Source organism: Rhineura floridana, chromosome 4, assembly GCF_030035675.1.
Source record: "Rhineura floridana isolate rRhiFlo1 chromosome 4, rRhiFlo1.hap2, whole genome shotgun sequence".
Lineage (NCBI taxonomy): Eukaryota > Metazoa > Chordata > Lepidosauria > Squamata > Rhineuridae > Rhineura > Rhineura floridana.
Window position 1 is genome coordinate 74678604 of NC_084483.1, and position 16931 is coordinate 74695534.

Sequence of the window (16931 nt, forward strand, 5' to 3'; positions counted from 1 at the left end):
ATTGTGCCTAAGAAGCAGGTTGGCGAATACCGGTTTATTCATAACTTATCTTACCCGAAAGGTGCCTCTGTTAATGATGGCATTTCACCGTTACACGCGTCAGTTAAGTATACCTCTTTTGATGAGGCAGTGAGAGTAGTTAGGAGGGCAGGCAGGGGTGCCTTAATGGCGAAGTGTGATATAAAATCTGCTTTTCGCCTCCTGCCTGTACATCCTGATGATGTAGATTTATTGGGTTTTAAATTTCAGGGCCAGTTTTATGTAGATAGGGCCATGCCAATGGGTTGTTCTGTGTCTTGTGCTGCTTTCGAAGCATTCAGCACATTTTTGGAATGGGCACTGTGGAGGAAAGCTTCCTCCTCCTTCTCTGCTCATTACCTTGATGATTTCTTATTTGTTGGGCCGGCTGGGACTTCTCACTGCCTCTATTTAATGCAATCCTTCACCTCTTTAACTGAGGAATTGGGAGTTCCGCTCGCTCCTGAGAAGTCTGAGGGCCCTGCTACTTCCCTTATTTTCTTAGGGATCCAATTGGATACGGTAGCGCAGTCATCACGTTTGCCGTTGGATAAATTGGTTGCACTGCGACAACTGCTTTGATCAGTGCTTGTATTAAAGAAACTTACACTGGGTCAATTGCAGGAGCTGGTAGGACATTTAGTTTTTGATTCCAAAGTTATTTCCCCTGGTCGTGCATTTCTCAGGCGGCTATGTGACGCCATGAAGGGTGTTCGCTCTCGTTTTCATTTTCTGCGTATTACAGCAGGAATGAGAGCGGATTTGCACATGTGGCTTGAATTCCTGACAGAATTCAACGGCCTTTCCTTTTGGAGACAGGAATTGTTATTGGAAGCTGAATTGCAGGTGCATTCTGATGCCGCTGGGGGAACTGGTTTTGGAGTAATATTTAGATCACAGTGGTGCGCTGAGCGATGGCCTGCCTCTTGGCTGGCCAATGGAATTACTTCTGATTTGACATTCCTGGAATTTTTTCCTATAGTAGTAGCTGTACACATTTGGCCTTTGTCATTTCAGAATCGCACAGTGCGCTTCTGGTGTGATAATTGGTCCACGGTTTGCGTTATCAATGCACAAACTTCTAAGTCTCCCCGTGTTATGCGCTTAGTGCGGGCTTTTGTCTTGCAATGTTTGCGCTTTAATATTTTATTCCTTGCCAGGCATGTTCCAGGTTTAATAAATTCCGTTGCTGATGCCCTTTCCCGCTTACAGATGGCGCGCTTTCGGGAGCTTGCACCTGGAGTGGCACTAGATCCTGTGCCAGTCCCACCTTTCCTGTGGAACCTTGGCAACCAGAAGTTGGGGTTGCGATTGCAGCTGCTCTGGCTCCCAGTACTCGAAATGCGTACGAGCGTTCATTTGCTAAGTTCCAGACTTTCCGCATCAGCAAGGAGATGCCTTTGGTGTGGCCTATTCCTGTGGATCATCTATTGCAGTTTATGATAACTTTAAAAGGGCAAAACAATGCTGTTTCTACTATCGCCGGTCACATTTCCGCGCTTGCCTTTATCTCTAAGGCACGGGGGCTGCCGGATCATTCTGTAGATTTTAGGGTCAGAAAGGTCCTTGAGGGTTGGTCGCGTTCCACTCCCAGGTCCACTGACCGGAGGAGGCCAATCACGCCCGATGTTCTCCTCCAGATCCTGGCGTTGTTTAATTCATTATGCTCATCTCGGTATGAGTCGCACCTGTTCGCCACACTAACTCTGACGATGTTTTACGGTGCTTTTCGCCCTAGTGAAGTATTGGCCCCCTCCAAGCGTGATGTGACCTATCGTGCCTTATGCATAGGCGATTGCACATTAGGTGCCGATATAGTGAGGCTTTCCCTGCGGGTCTCTAAGACCGATCAGAAAGGCCGTGGCACTATTGTGTTTTTACGCAGTTGCCAGGTCTCTGAATTGTGCCCTGTGGCTGCAATGCGACAATTTCTGTCTCTCCGGCCAGCGGGCCAGTGTTATCTTTTCATTCATGCTGATGGTTCTGCCCTGACTCAATTTCAATTTTGGGCCGTTGTTCGGCGGGCCTTGTTGGCCAGTGGTCGTGAAGCTGGAGTCTATGGGCTGCATTCTTTCCGGATTGGTGCGGCTACGGCCGCAGCCCTCGTGGGCATGAGCGTTAGCGATATACAGGCGATTGGAAGATGGCTTTCCGATGCATTCAAATCTTATGTCAGGCCTTAATAATAAGGTTTTGTTTTTGTTTCCCTAGGTTTGCTAAGCATCCCTATTCCCGTGAGGATCGCCTTGTGTGGCCACTCAATTTTGTTTTGGGCTCATCGGAGGGCTTCTTCGTCTGCTCCTGGGACCCAGCTGCAGCTTTCTGCTACCGCTACAGTTCACTGGGTAGCCCGGAGGGGCATGTTATGGGACGCGTTTTTGCCTTCTGTGTGCCGTATTATGTCTTCTATGGATTGGCCACATATATTATTAATCCATTTAGGGGAAAATGATTTGGTGCAGAGTCCTGGTGTGGACCTGCTTCTTAAGGTTACTCGCGATCTCACGTGGCTTCTTAATTCCTATCCACGCCTTATAATTGTGTGGTCTGATATGCTTGTTAGAAGGGTGTGGAGGGGTGCTATTCATCCCAACAGGATCGATAGATCCCGGAAATGGGTGAATAGGAAGATCAGGGCTCTTGTCCTGTCGCTTGGGGGGGCATTCATTCCCCATGACAGGATTAGGTTCCATGCCCCACATTTGTTTCGTGGGGATGGTGTTCATCTTTCGGACCAGGGGTGTGATTTATTTTTAGAGGATATTATGAAGGGTTTAAGGGTTTTGTTGTCTTCGTTGGGTGGAGTGGACCAAGCTTGAGCTGATCCCCTCCTGTGGCATAGAATTCGGGCAGGTGAGGTATAGTGGGGGATTATATATTTAGGTGGTTAAGGCATCACAAAAGGAGCACTTCCCAGGGAACCATCAGGGTTCATCTCTGGTGGGGATCTGGGTGGTGTCCTTATGGGACCGGCTTGCGCATCATGGTGAACGCCTGTACGGCGGGGCCATGGTGTGGAGGTTGGAACCACGCGCATGGCTCCAAGAGCAAGGAGTGAGGATTTTACACACGTCCTTCACTCTGGAGTTATGCAATAATTAGAATTAATGCCTTTTGAAGGTGGGAGGGTAGTCCCACATAGTTAGGATTAACCTCACCTGCCCGAAGTAATTATATTTGAATGATTGGCTGTCTTGCTTTGGATTTAGTATGTTATATTTAATAAATATAACATTATTCCAATCTTGTGTCACGAGTCTTCCTTGTGTGGTGGCAATGTCTGTTTTACCCAACTCTGTTCTTCTTGACCAGACCTTGGCCTTTTATTCTCTCCAGCCACCCATCTAATCGTTTCAATTTGAGTGGCATTCTTCCTCCCTCAGCAACATATCACACTGATCTAATAGGATGAAGCAAAATATCCACAAAGTGACCAGTAAGAATTTACCAGCTTCTGATGCCTTGGCTCCTGTCTATAAAGACAGAAGCCTCACTCACAGAACTAATCCTGGTTTGACACATGGTAAATAATGGCAGTTTAGCGGCAGCTCAACCCACCTGCTGGCCTTCTGCTGAGATACTGTATCTCCACAGCTCCCAGCAGAAACTCCAGACAGTTTACAAAGAGTTGACCTTTTACATTTATCTATCCATAAACTAGGGTTGTGCATGACTCCTGATTTGTGACCCAGTCTGGTGCTTCACAGAGGCCCTGATCCAACCTGGGATGATTCAGGGCTGACCTGATCTGGATCCAGACCCTGAACCAAATCTGGGGCCTTGCAGAGTTTTAAAATCCTAATTACCTAATCCTAATTATTTAGGATTAAAATCCTAATTACCCTAATTAACCATGTGGTTGGGAGTGGGGGTAGAATAAGATACACACAACGTAAATCACTTGGAGGTTCTCAAACAGTATATAAATTTTGTTAAATAAAACATTGAGCTATCTCTCTATTTTTTTTAAAAAAAATCCAGATTTGTGCATAGTGAGACATACTACCTTTATAGATGGACAACTTTGCTGGAGTTGAGATTGCTCTCATAAAAAGTAAACGTTTTGGAGAATGCGAAGATATTGTAAAATTTGAAAGTTAAGAATGGCACAATGCATTTTTTTAATTCCCTTTATGAGAGGAAGAAGTACATACATACTAAAAGCAGAGTGCAGTTTACACAAAAGTTGTGAGAAATATTGTACAGAACAATAAGGAGCAATGCATTTCTGAGCCATAGATCAAAGCTTCTCCTTTGCATGCAGATGGTCCCAGATCCAAGCCCTGGCATGTCCAGTTAAGAGGATGAAAGACAGGAGGGCTAGGAAAGATTTATGTGGATATAATCAAAGTTTAGTGCCGAGCCAGATGAACTTGTTCTCAGACACAGTTTAAAGCAACTTCAAATTAATATTAAGAAACAAAACATAATGAATTTTAAGAGAGGTGCACTGGTGAGGACACAGAGGTGCACCAGTAATAATCCATCCAAAGAGCATATTCATCTCTGGCCAAGGCTGATGGGAAGGAAAAGAGGCCAAGGCTTGCTTCCTGCAGTGAGAACAGAGGGTTCCCTTCGCGTCATGTTCCTGCCTCCTCAAAAATCCCTTCCCAACAGTAGCCTACGATACTCCCTCATTCTAGACAGTGACAAAAGAACAAATCTATCTAATGCATGGTGCTATTTAGATATAACATATATCCTTCTTGCAAAACCTGGAGGAAGGATCACTTTACCGAAACACTTTGTTACATCATCAGTGATAAGATGCCTTTCATATGTACTGCAAATGGAAAAAATCTATTGCCAGGCCTCCTTAAATCTTTTGAAGCCGCTCAGCGAAAGCAATGATTAACAGCTCCTGGAAAGTACTAATTAACTATTAGTTTGGTATCTTGTTCCAACTCCCCTTCACATTCCAGCATTCATTAGGAAGAGTTATGCAAAACAGAATCTTCCCATTGATTTTATAAGCCCAAGACATTTGTCACTGACCAACCAACAGGAGCTGCTTGCAGAGTCGAGATGTAATTGTGGAGGAGATATTTCAGAACTGTGCAAAAGGGATTTATATACACAAGCTGCTGTTGCAGATATAACTTGCATTCTTTTCCAGAGAACTAAATAAACCCATGGTTACCTTTTTGTATGATGCTCCTGCACTTTCAAGTCAAACCCTCAACCCATGCAGTTACTTCCTAAATTATATTGGGTACCTGCTATACAGCCCAACAATCAATGGAAGCTGGGACTTAGTATGCAGCTAAGAAAAGAACTGGTTTGATCCCCAGGTTGTTGTACTTATTCAGATAATGAGATTTACAGAAAGCACTAGGGAAGAGCAGGCAGTGCCAAATAAGAGGTCTCACTTACTAATTACTACTGCTATTATTCAAGAATTATTTTTTAATGTACATTTTGCTAAGTGCTGTATGGAATATAGAAGTAATGGGGTACTTTACCCAGGGGTTCCTAGCCCTGTAGACATCAGTGACAAAACTTCCATAGATTTTAATAGAGCAGGTTTGCTTCTGCTGGACTGGAATAATGGTGATGGGAAATGATAGATATGGCAAAGAAGACAAAAGGATGGCAGGGAGGGAAGGGTTCACTGGTTTCAAACAGCACAGAATAGGTGGTGTTATTGTGGCTCAGGCAAGGCTTTGTTGGTGCCCAAGCTCCCATATTGCAAATGAGATTTTAGCCTAGAAATAAATTGGGGTCCGTGATCCAGTAATTTGCTTAGCTATGTACTTAACAGCGCACATATGAACACTACGTGTACAGTGCTGGTCTGTGCCATGAAGTGAGTAAGAGAATCTTTTGGTTTCCAGTATTGCTGTGCAAAAAGTTTGGATGAAAGCCAAATCAAGAACTGAAGTCCGGCAGTTTCAGAAGATATTCAGGGCTTTTCCAAACCAACTCAGGATATCTCCAAGGCATTCTGGACCATAGCGGGGATCTCTGAAGTGCTTCCAGATACTTTGGGGATCTGGATACTAAAAGAAATGCAAACAGTGTGGGCAATAAAACATTACTTCCTAAGACTGACATATAAAAAAAAAATAAGGGTGAGGAGATGGTGGCGGGAAGGCTCTTTTGACAGATCTAGCTTCTAATCAGAGGAAATGATTCTACTAGGGCTCAGTCATAGTGCTGCAGGGAAGGAATCTGGAAGTAATGTATCACCCTTGCTGTTTGTGTGCTCTTTGCTAGTTAGGCTAGTGGTGCTTACTTGGGATATGCTGGACATTCAAGTCCTTCTGCTTCCATGTGCCACATGCCCACACATCCACTCCTCTCAAATCAGCTTTGCACTTAGTGACATTTTGTGCCAATTTAGCAGAACCCAAGCCTGACACTTTTTTTGCATTAATCATTACTTCCTGCTCCCATCCTTCTGAAATTTTTCAGGTTACTTTCCTAGGGTCACATCTACAAAGTATGCCATGATCAAACTAAAATTGTTGCCAATGACACTACAGAAAGGGAAGCAAATCCCTTTTAGTTCTCTTCACAATCAACTTTAAAAGTGCCTAGCACAACCCTCCCTGGACCCACTTGGGGTACCTTTCATATATATCTACAGGTTTCAGACAATTGCCCACAAAATACAAGAGGAGATTAAGTGATTCTTTTTTATTTTATTTTCCAAAACTGTAAAAGCTGCCTTGTGGGAAAACTGCTGCAGCTGAAATTCGGTAGGATTCACCCCCTGAGAAAGTTGACCATACCTGCAAATTGTTTTCAATTCTACTAAAAAAATTAAAAGAAGCTATAGGCAGTACTGAAAAATCAAACATCAAAGGTGCTGAACCCCCCCCCCCCGCTACTATCATAAGGGCACCAATGTCTCCCTTAACCAGAAGAAGGAACTGACAGTGCCCTATACGATTCCTAGAGGAAGGAACATTTCTCCAAACAGTCACAGATTTCCCAGTTTATTACCTTTCTCTCACACTCAGCATTTTTCTGAGCCCTACCAGCAAATACTTTAGGAGACGATGGAAAGATAAATGGACAGGCTGGCAGATGTGTGAGATGTACTTATAAAAGATTATTCTTTCCCATTCCCTGTGGATTTATTATTCCTACTGGAAGCTATTTGCAGACATTGCCTCACCATCGATGGCCAGTCCAGGATGAGATGTCCCTTCATGTTCAGCTCATTGTGAGCGTTCCAGATGTGTGTGCTTACTATGTGCCTAATTCCTGCTGCTGGGGGACAAATGTAAACAATCACTGCCTCATAAATACCAGAATCTCAATATTTATGTTGAAATGGTTTTTGACCATAGGCCAGTTGGATTGAAGATGCCTCACATTTCTTGTGTTGGCTTGTTTTCTTTCAAAAACAAACACACATCAAAGCTCTCTGCCCAAAGCTTCATTGTTTGTGTTCTTGTGAAGCCCATGAAATGATTGATATCTATCAGTTTTGAAGGACTACTATATGTTACTGTGCTAATGAAATCCCATTGAGATGCAGGATTGGGGAATTGGTTCAAGACCAATAATCACCTTGAATGGATAACATGAACTGATGATCCACAACTCACAGAAATAGTTTAATGTATACAAATTTTAGAATTAACATTGTTTTCAGGGTAATTATTCCTGACCCTAGAAATAACTTTGCCTCTGAACTATTTATATCTCTTTTAAGTGCTATATCTGTACTTTGTCTCTGTATATCAGAAAATCAGCCAGCAAACAGAAGGAGTTTGCTCCTGGTGCTCTCTGGCACTACATTTCCAGCTTGAAGGATATTTGTCCTTGGCATGTCCTTGATCCTAAAAGGACAATAACCACATAAATAGTGCTAGAGTGCTAGAGAGGGGATTTTAACACCATCATCTAGGGATGGAATTATATATTAATTATATATTAATTTTGGTTCTCTGTTTCTCATTTTTCTAATCTTGAATTCAGTTCTCCACATTTCTATAGCAATTTGCATTTTTTCATGAAAAATCTTCAGTGTTTTAGTACAAATTTCTCCTAATAAACACATTTGTATATGCAGTTTTGACCAATGTGCATTTTTATAAGCAATTCCTCCTAATATAATGCATTTTTGCATGTTGTGTTCACTAATATATTCATTTTTATGCACAGCTTCCCCCGATATATGCATTTTTGTAAACATTGTTTGCTTGGAGAACTCCATTACAAAATTCAGACTAGTGTCAAGTTCAAAGGATGGCCATATTACAGTTCTAATATTGTTTTAGAAAGGATGAATTTGATAGATTCAGCTTTAAAGGTGAACTGAAACTGAATTTCTCCCCAATTTCTCCCATTATCATTTTTAGGTGTCCTACAATCAAGAGATGAGATAGGAGCCACATTCCACTTGGCCTGTACGATAGCAAGCACCACCTTTCCAGTGACATCAGTGTCTGGTGCCAACTGGCAGCCCACCTTCTAAGGGTGGGCTCACAATGGGCTCTGTAAAGATGGCAGTGGAGGTGGCAGAACTACCAGAGAGTTGGAGAGAGGCTTTATCATCATGACCACCACCACCCTCCATCTCTCCTGGCTTCTCCACTGCCAAGAGAGTGAGTTGATTCATTTTATTGTGTATTTATTTGAAGCATTTTGTCCCTGCCCATCAGGCAAAAAAGGTTACAAAGATAAATGATAAAACAGCCCTTGCCCTGAGACTTATAGTTTAAAACCAGGATGCAAAAGGCATAGTGAGGGAGGAGGAAAAAAGCAAACTCAGCCCTAGTTCTTACTTAACAAATTTCTTCTAATGACACGGTGAGTGAAAACAGTTCAAACAGTTCAAGGAGAGGAGGAGACAAAACTCAGTAGTTTCTCAGCAGACACAATGGATTGGCCCTGCTGTAGCCAGATAGAAAAGGTTTGCACTGTATCAGTAGAACTGTTACAAGTTACCTTGTAGAATAATTGGACTGAATGACCAAGCCTAATGCTGTGCACACAGCATACATTTAAAGCACATTATTTCCCCCAAAGAATCTTGGGAACTGTAGTTTACCCTTCACAGAGCTACAATTGACAGCAGGATTCTTTGGGGAAATAATGTGCTTTAAATGTGTAGGGTGTATGCAGCCTAAATCTTTAAAATAAATAAATAAATAAATGTTTAAAGAGACTTTGAAAGATGACCTGAGATCTTTGGCACTGAATCGGACTCATCAGGCTTGATTCACAGTGGCAGTTGGTGCTGGCTTAGAGCTTCCCTATGTCATAAGGGTAATGCATCTAACGAACAACTGTCACACATTACAACCTGTGCTTGGAGCCACTGCCATGTGGAAGCATTTTCATTCATTTGACTTCTGTGAGGTTGCTTTAATGTGAAAAATGACCCTGAAGACATTTGCTGGATGATGTTTAATTTGTTGTAGGAAGCGGTGTGTGTGTGTGTGTGTGTGTGAGAGAGAGAGAGAGAGAGAGAGAGAGAGTGTGAATGAGAGAGTGAGAGAGGGGGGTCAGTGTGACTGAATAGTCTGTATTAATTGTTATATTTAACACAAAATCAAGTAAGATCTATTCTAATGTTGTTAGTCCAAGAACCTTGGGAAATGGAAATGGACTGCCTTCAAGTAGATCCCGACTTATGGCAACCCTATGAATAGGGTTTTCGTGGTAAGCGGAATTCAGAGGGGGTTTACCATTGCCTTCCTCTGAGGCTGAGGGGCAGTGACTGGCCCAAGGTCACCCAGTGAGCTTCATGGCTGTGTGGGGATTCAAACCTTATTCGACCCAAATTTTACTATGTTTGAAAATCCTTTACAAATGAAATGGAGTACATATTTGTGAACCTAGATTAGGCTTCATTCACTTATTCATCCAATGAGTTCAGGGCAAGATATATGGGAAGGGACTATCCTATTTTATTCTAATAACAGCCCTGTTGGAACAGGAACACAGGAGGCTGCCTTACACTAGGTAATATACTATTTGTTCTTCTAGCTCAGTATCATCCACTCAGATATGCAATGGCTCTCTGGGTCTCAGGCAGAGGTCTTTCCCATCACCAAATCCATTTTTAACTGAAGACACCAGGGACTAAACCTTGGACCTTCCACATGCTCTTAGCTATGGTACCTCCCCGATTCGGACTTCCCAGGAGGAAAGCTCCGCCTGTGACTGCCTCTGAGACGAGCTCTCATCTCAGAGGAAGCTTTTTCAGTTTTAAAACCAGTCAGAAGAGTTTTTTGACTGGTAAAAACTTTCTCCCAGGTAAGGGAGAAACGAAGAGATCATCCACAAAAGCTTCGTTGTGATTGTTGGGGACTGGAATTCATTAGGATCGCCTATGAACGAAGGTGCAGCCAGCAGCACCAGACGGAGCCAAGGAATTCAAGCAAGCTCAAACTGACTAAGCGAGACGTGTTTTTTTTTCTTCAAAGAAAAACGGGTTTTAACAGGCAAGCATTCTTCTGTCTATTCTTATCAATTGGACTAAGCTGTTACACCAAAAGAGATCTGTTAAAGAATCAGCAATAAAGAATCCCTGGGTGAGTTATACTTTTCTCTTTTATATGTGGAATTAAGGAGGAAGAAAATCGAAATAGCCTATCTTTGGCTTTATAGCAAAAAGCTGACCTGGAATTGAGCATTATAAAGATACAAATGGATGAGGGGCATCTAATCTGAAGAGGAAAATTTGATTTATATGAATATTTGAGAATTATATGTCTGGGACTATTTTTTCTGGTCTACTTTTTTTTGTGACAAATCTGCTTGTTCTCTATGCCACTAATTATTTTGATGCTGTGAACTAAATTTGTTTTGCATTCTTGGACACATAAGAGATAAGGCAGTTTGTGCTGTCTAAGATGATGATGTCAACAGGTTTGGAATATTAACTCCCTTATTGCTGGAAAAAGAAGCAAATTATTCTTTGCTTGGGAATTGTGGCTATATTGGAAATTTGAAGGGTTTTTTCTTCGGCTTTAAGAATGACAATCAAAGAAGTGGCAGAGACCCTGGATGTACCCCTGGAAGGGATTTCACCTCTGGATATGTTTCAGAAGATAATGGATGAGATTAAGACAATGAAACAAGAACTGAGACAGGGTAGACAAGAGATGGCAACTGAATTTGGCAAAGTGAAACAGGAGCTGAAAGAAATAAAGGATTATATGAGAAAAGAAGCAGATGAGACCAAAGAGATAATTGGACAAGCAATAGAAGATGAAAAAGAAATTAAAGGGAAGGAGCAAATTCTGGAGATTGGAACAGATATATCAAATGTGGAATTGGAAAAAGATTTGGACTTTATGGCCGTGATGGATATTAGAGACAAAGATTACTGTTTGGAATTTAGTGCTGTTCCTGAAGAAACTGGTGAAGATATCAGAGATAAAGTTATTACTGTCTTGATAAAATTTCTGGACTGGAATGATTTGATGGAACTTGAAATAGAGAACATTTACAGAATTAATTTTAGATATGTGACAATGGAAAAATTCTCAAGAGATATGCTGGTGCATTTCGTAAAGAAGAGGAACAGAGACATGACCTTACAACAACATTTCAGTAATACATTCAGAATTGATTGCAAGGAAATATTTGTGATGAAGGAAATTCCCATTAGACTCTTACTATATGATTATGACAGCAAGATTAACATGTGTGCAAGGATGGCAGATGGATGATGGAATTAATACTGATAATAGAAGAATGGCTATTAAAATTACTGGACTTAGCTGACTTGGTAGGGATGGATCAATTGACATGTATATTTGGAGAAAAACTGATGGATATATTTCTCAAGGAGCGGAACCTCTCTTTGACTTTTTGCGGATAGAACAAAATGATATGATGTTAATGAGATTTGATGATTAATTAAGATAACTACTGGAGGAAAGTGATTTTGTAATACATTAAGGGACAGGTTTGTTATATACTATATACTTATAGCTGATCTGCGACAAATCGGAAGTCAATATTTTTTATTATATTAGTTATTAATTTGTTTTTCTTTTGTTTTGTTCTTTGAAACTTTGAATAAAAATTAATAATAATAATAAAAAGCTATGGTACCTCCTCATATTACCATTAAGTAGATTAAATTAAGTTGTATGCTCTGTTCAGGGATTCAATGAATACATATGAGAACAAAATGTGTGTGGGGTGGGTGGGTGGGAGCGTGTGTGCCAGTCCTGCTACCAGTGCCACCATCCCTGCCACTCCCAGCCTTCTCACATTGAATAGGAAGGTCTGAAGCGAAGGGCTGTAGCTCACTAGTAGAGCATCTGCTTTGCAAGTAGAAGATCCCAGGTTCAATCCCTGGCAGCTCCAGGAAGGACTGGGGGAGAGCCCTGCCTGACAATGTCAGGCTACTGGAGAGCTACTGTCAGTCAGCGTAGACAATACTGAGTGAGATGGACCAATGTTCTATGTTCAACCGAATGTGCTTGAAATCCTCTTTGCAGTGAGGAACCATGTGCAATCAGAGCTCCCACCTTTAATGGGGCTTCTATGTACACTCAGAGAACATGCTTAAAATCCCTCTTCAGACCTTCCTGCTTAATGTGGGAAGGATGGGGTATAGCCAGCAGGATGGGGACCTTGGGGATGGGTGTGGTGCACAGCCCTATGCCCCCTTTATCCCTTCAAGTGTTTTCTGAATGTCTGAATAGGGCTATATTTATTTTGTTGAACGCCATGCAGTAAACTTCATGGCTAAACAAGGGCTGAATCCTGAGCTTCCTCAGGTCAAGTCCTAGACTCTAGCCACTATGACTACACTATACTACACTGGATCTTTAAATATTTCAAATATTAACAATCGGTTCTGAGACATTCTGCGTAAACCTATTAAAAAGTTATGCGGATTGATTCTCCCATTTAAAGATATTCTTAAATTAATCATATTTCTCAGTTTGAAGATCGTTCTTGCTCTCAGCGGGGACTCATTTGCCCCTACTACTCTCATTGCCTAAAGACGGCTCAGGAGTTTCCCAAAGGGAGGGGTAATGGGGCATCCATAGGGAGCCATAAGGCCAATCAGAAAGGAGTAGTGTGTGCTTTATAAACCAGCTCCACCCCAACTCTCCCTCTTCACGCTTTGTTCTGTATTCTCCCTCCTGCCCTCAAATTTCTGCTTTTTTAGATCCTTCCTTTTCTGCATATTCCTTATTGCTGGGGTTTGATTCAACTGGTTTTGGGAGTGGAGTAGTTAACTTGTCTTTTTGGCATGGAGTTCAGTTGATGAGGAAGTCGGGGGTAAATAACAGGTATACAGAGACATTCTTGGATTAAGAGCATCCTTGAGGGATACATGAGTGCTTTATGCCTGGGGAGGAATCTGGGGGGTGCCCTTGTAACCAGATTTGCACATTGGGGTGCAGTTGGGCCAGGATATGCACATGGAGTGCACACCCAAAGTTTGTCAAGAAAGGAGGGAGGAATTGCTTCCCTATCTTTGGTTGGGGAGCTGCAGCTGGTGGCCTCTTTACATGCCTGGAGACTGACGGGATCCTTCCCTATCAGATGGATTTTAACCCTCAACTGCCCAATGGTTTAAATTTGGTAAATTTGGTTTATTTGGTCTGCAAGTTCTCAAAAAATTGTTGTATTTCAATAAATATAACATTAATCCAACACTGAGTCTTCTTTGTTGGCATGGTGGCAAAATTCATTTGATTCCTGAAGAATATTGCTGAATTAAACTGCCAGAGGTGATTCACATACTAGGCTAGTATTACTAGCTTCCCAAGCTCACATTACTGTCGATATGCAAAATTTAACCATTTTTAATAGACAAATTCTGGAGGTAATAAGGCTCTTATAAAATAATAGTTTTTTAAAATGAAAAACTTTGAAATCAAGTGATTCTATGAAATTAAACATTAATCTTAAGTCCATGTATGAATCAAAATGTAAGCTCAGGTGCCAATGAATCAGACCATTAGACTCCCACCCCCACTAAAGACTTGCCTGAGTCTTATGTAAGCATTTTGCTGAATCAGGGCTATACGCAATACATGCCTTCCAAATCCAGAGAGATGTGTTCTTATGTTCATGAATCAATAGAGTCATTACAGCAAAGAGAAAGAACTTCTGTAACAGGCAAAACTCGCCTTGTCAAACTAATTCCCCAAGTATGAAATGAAAATGAGAGTAAACTTGAAAAGTATAAAAGAAATAAACCACAGGACTGTGCTCAAAGAGGCACAAATTATTGTGGGTTTTTTTTCTCCCAATGAGATTCTTAATGAAGCAACATTAATCAAGTTTCTGGAATGCCTGCAAAAATATTTCCTTTTTCTCTCCATCCCTATGGCTTTTTTTTTACATTAAAAGAGAAAACACAACCGAAATGCATATTCCCTCTGTGTGACAGGGCCAGCTGGGCTCGTTCTCTCTTTATTGTAGGCTCAAGCTGCTTAGGGACGTTAAGAGCAAATGCTATTTGGTTCCCCCTCTGTGGCCTGCCTCATGTGACCTGTGCCGGTGAACCAGGCTTGAACTCCTAATATTCTTCCATCAGCAGCTGGAAAAGTTCACTAATAGCCAAGCAGAAAGCAGTTCAGAGAAAAAGAGTTTTCTGTGCTAACCAGAAAAATAATGCCGAACAAACCCCTCTTGATTCACTGCCCTTGAGACAAAGTGGAATTCAATATTGGTAGTTGCTTATTTTGCTGTCTGACCCATTGATGTTGTATGGGCTGGACTTCAAAGCTTTCCTCTTGGTCTATGAATGGGGGGAAATGTCCTTAAAGCAATGTTGTCAAAATAATAAGAGAATGCAAGCAAGACATGATGCTAATCAGTAATTAGACACTACAAAAAATGGGAGGAAGATAATAATATATATACTAAGGACTTAGATACCAACCTTCAAAAAAACCTATTATTCCAGTTATTTGAATCTTTTAAATTTATCTAAATTAAAAGTGAGCCTTGACAGTAATATCAAATTCAAAAGCAAAATGTTAAGTATGTTGTTTTTAAAAAAAAGTAAGGGGAAGACAGAGAACAAACCATGTTTCATATCTATGTCTCAGGTCATTTTAGAAGAATAATTGGAATACCCATAGCCAGATAAGCTTTTGTTAAATTTCTATTTCTCAGACTTGTACCTTGCAGCCTGAACAACAAATTACTTATTAATGTATATCATATTTGCATTACCTATTAATAATGTATTGCTCTAAGCAAAAACCAAATATAGGCTCTTCTAAATGTTTTTTCTTTCTTTAATCATTTTGGGCCCAATCCAGTGTCCATTTATTCAGGGGAAAAGATGCCACAAAGAAACTATTATATGAACAGAATAAAGAAATAGTACGTTTAGGATAATTTAAGGAAAGTACTGGGGAAAATATGTGAGATTGCTAGTATTACAATGATGGCGTATCTGATCATACAACTGATCGCTGGGGGGACAACTGAACTAAGGCTGCTTACAAGAGCTCATGAATATAGTTCCCATAGCCACACAGATATATTCTATCTACTGACAGTGCAATCTTATGCACGTCTACTCAAAAGAAAGTTGTATGGTGTTCAGTGGGGTTTATTTCCTGGTAGGTATATTTAGGATTGCAACCTAACTTGCGCTAAGCCCTACACATCTGTGGGAAACCAACAAGGAAGATTTTCCTGATCTAACAGGAAAAGGTTTTCCTGATCTAACAGGTTTGATCATTTTTCATGCATGGGAAAGCAGATGTCCACTTATTGTTTTTCCCATTATAGTGTTGCAAGAACACCTGCACTTGGCTGACTTTCTCTTCTCCTAAAGATATAGGATCAGTCTCAGGCCAGGAACCTGGCAACCCTACTACAAACCTCTTGTGTGTTAAGATCAGCAGAGGGGGCCTTCCACCCTCATAAATTCAGGAGGGCTCAGAAGAGGGCATTCTCTGTGTTAGCCCTTAAATTGTGGAATTCCCCTCCTTCAGAGGTGCACCTGGCATCTTCACTATATAGTTTTTGGCAAATGCTGAAGGTGCATCTCTTTACCCTTTGACTCTTGAGGTGAATGTTTTCAGGACCCACCCTGTTCCTGTGATTGTAATCTGTTTTTATTGTTTTTAACACTGAGATTTAAACTGTTGTAACCTGCCCAGGAATATGCTGGTGAAGGGCGGATGATGATGATGATGATGCTAATGATAATGATAATGATAATAATAATAATAATAATAATACAAAAAATTCAGTGTAGCTTACAAAAAAATTTAAAACAAAAAACATAAAAAGAAAAAGATGCATAAACAAAAACAGCTACAATAACAGCAATAAATATTTTCCTAAAACTTTGCTGTGGATGTATCATTCTCAGATAACTTTACAAGATCCATGTGTGTGTGTGTGTGTGTGTGTGTGTACACACACACACATATATAGATTCTAAATGCATATGGATATCCCTGCACCTCTTTATTGCCTTCTGTATTAGTTTTTGTCTTCAAACCTCATTCTGATATCCCTTTTCCCAATCATATTCATTCTAGACTGCAATCCTGTACCTACTTACCCAGGAGTGAGCTCTGCTGAACTTACTTCTGAGTAGATGTGGCTAGGATTGCACTGTTAGCAGATTATATCAGAGCTTGGAAAAGTTACTTTTTTGAACTATAACTCCCATCAGCCCAATCCAGTGGCCATGCTGGCTGGGGCTGATGGGAGTTGTAGTTCAAAAAAGTAACTTTTCCAAGCTCCGGTTATATTATATGAAATGTTGTACCCCTGTGCAATCTGGTGGTTTATAACAATATCTGAAGGATTCCCCTGATACCACTAAGGTAAACTAATGGAGGAGAATAAGCAGTGTCCCACCCACAATGCTTCTAATGTTCTTATGGCATAGTCCATCCAAAGTGATTTCTATTACATGGTCCACTGACCTGAAGGAGACCTTAGGTTAACCTTGAATTTGGGATGACAGAGGAGCAGTTGCTCAGGCGTGGGAGGCC

At 41.1% G+C, this 16931-nt stretch overlaps 1 protein-coding gene across 6 annotated transcripts in view; it reads left to right on the forward strand.

Annotated features, from left to right (window-relative positions):
* Positions 1–3217, forward strand: part of LOC133383184 (uncharacterized) — a 139546-nt gene extending 136329 nt beyond the window's left edge. For all 6 annotated transcript variants that reach the window (XM_061623363.1, XM_061623369.1, XM_061623364.1 and 3 more), the window contains one exon: positions 2230–3217. In XM_061623363.1, coding sequence (XP_061479347.1) covers positions 2230–2837 — 608 coding nt within the window. In that variant the 3' untranslated portion in view covers positions 2838–3217. The remainder of the gene's footprint in view (positions 1–2229) is intronic.
* The last annotated feature ends 13714 nt before the right edge of the window (positions 3218–16931 follow it).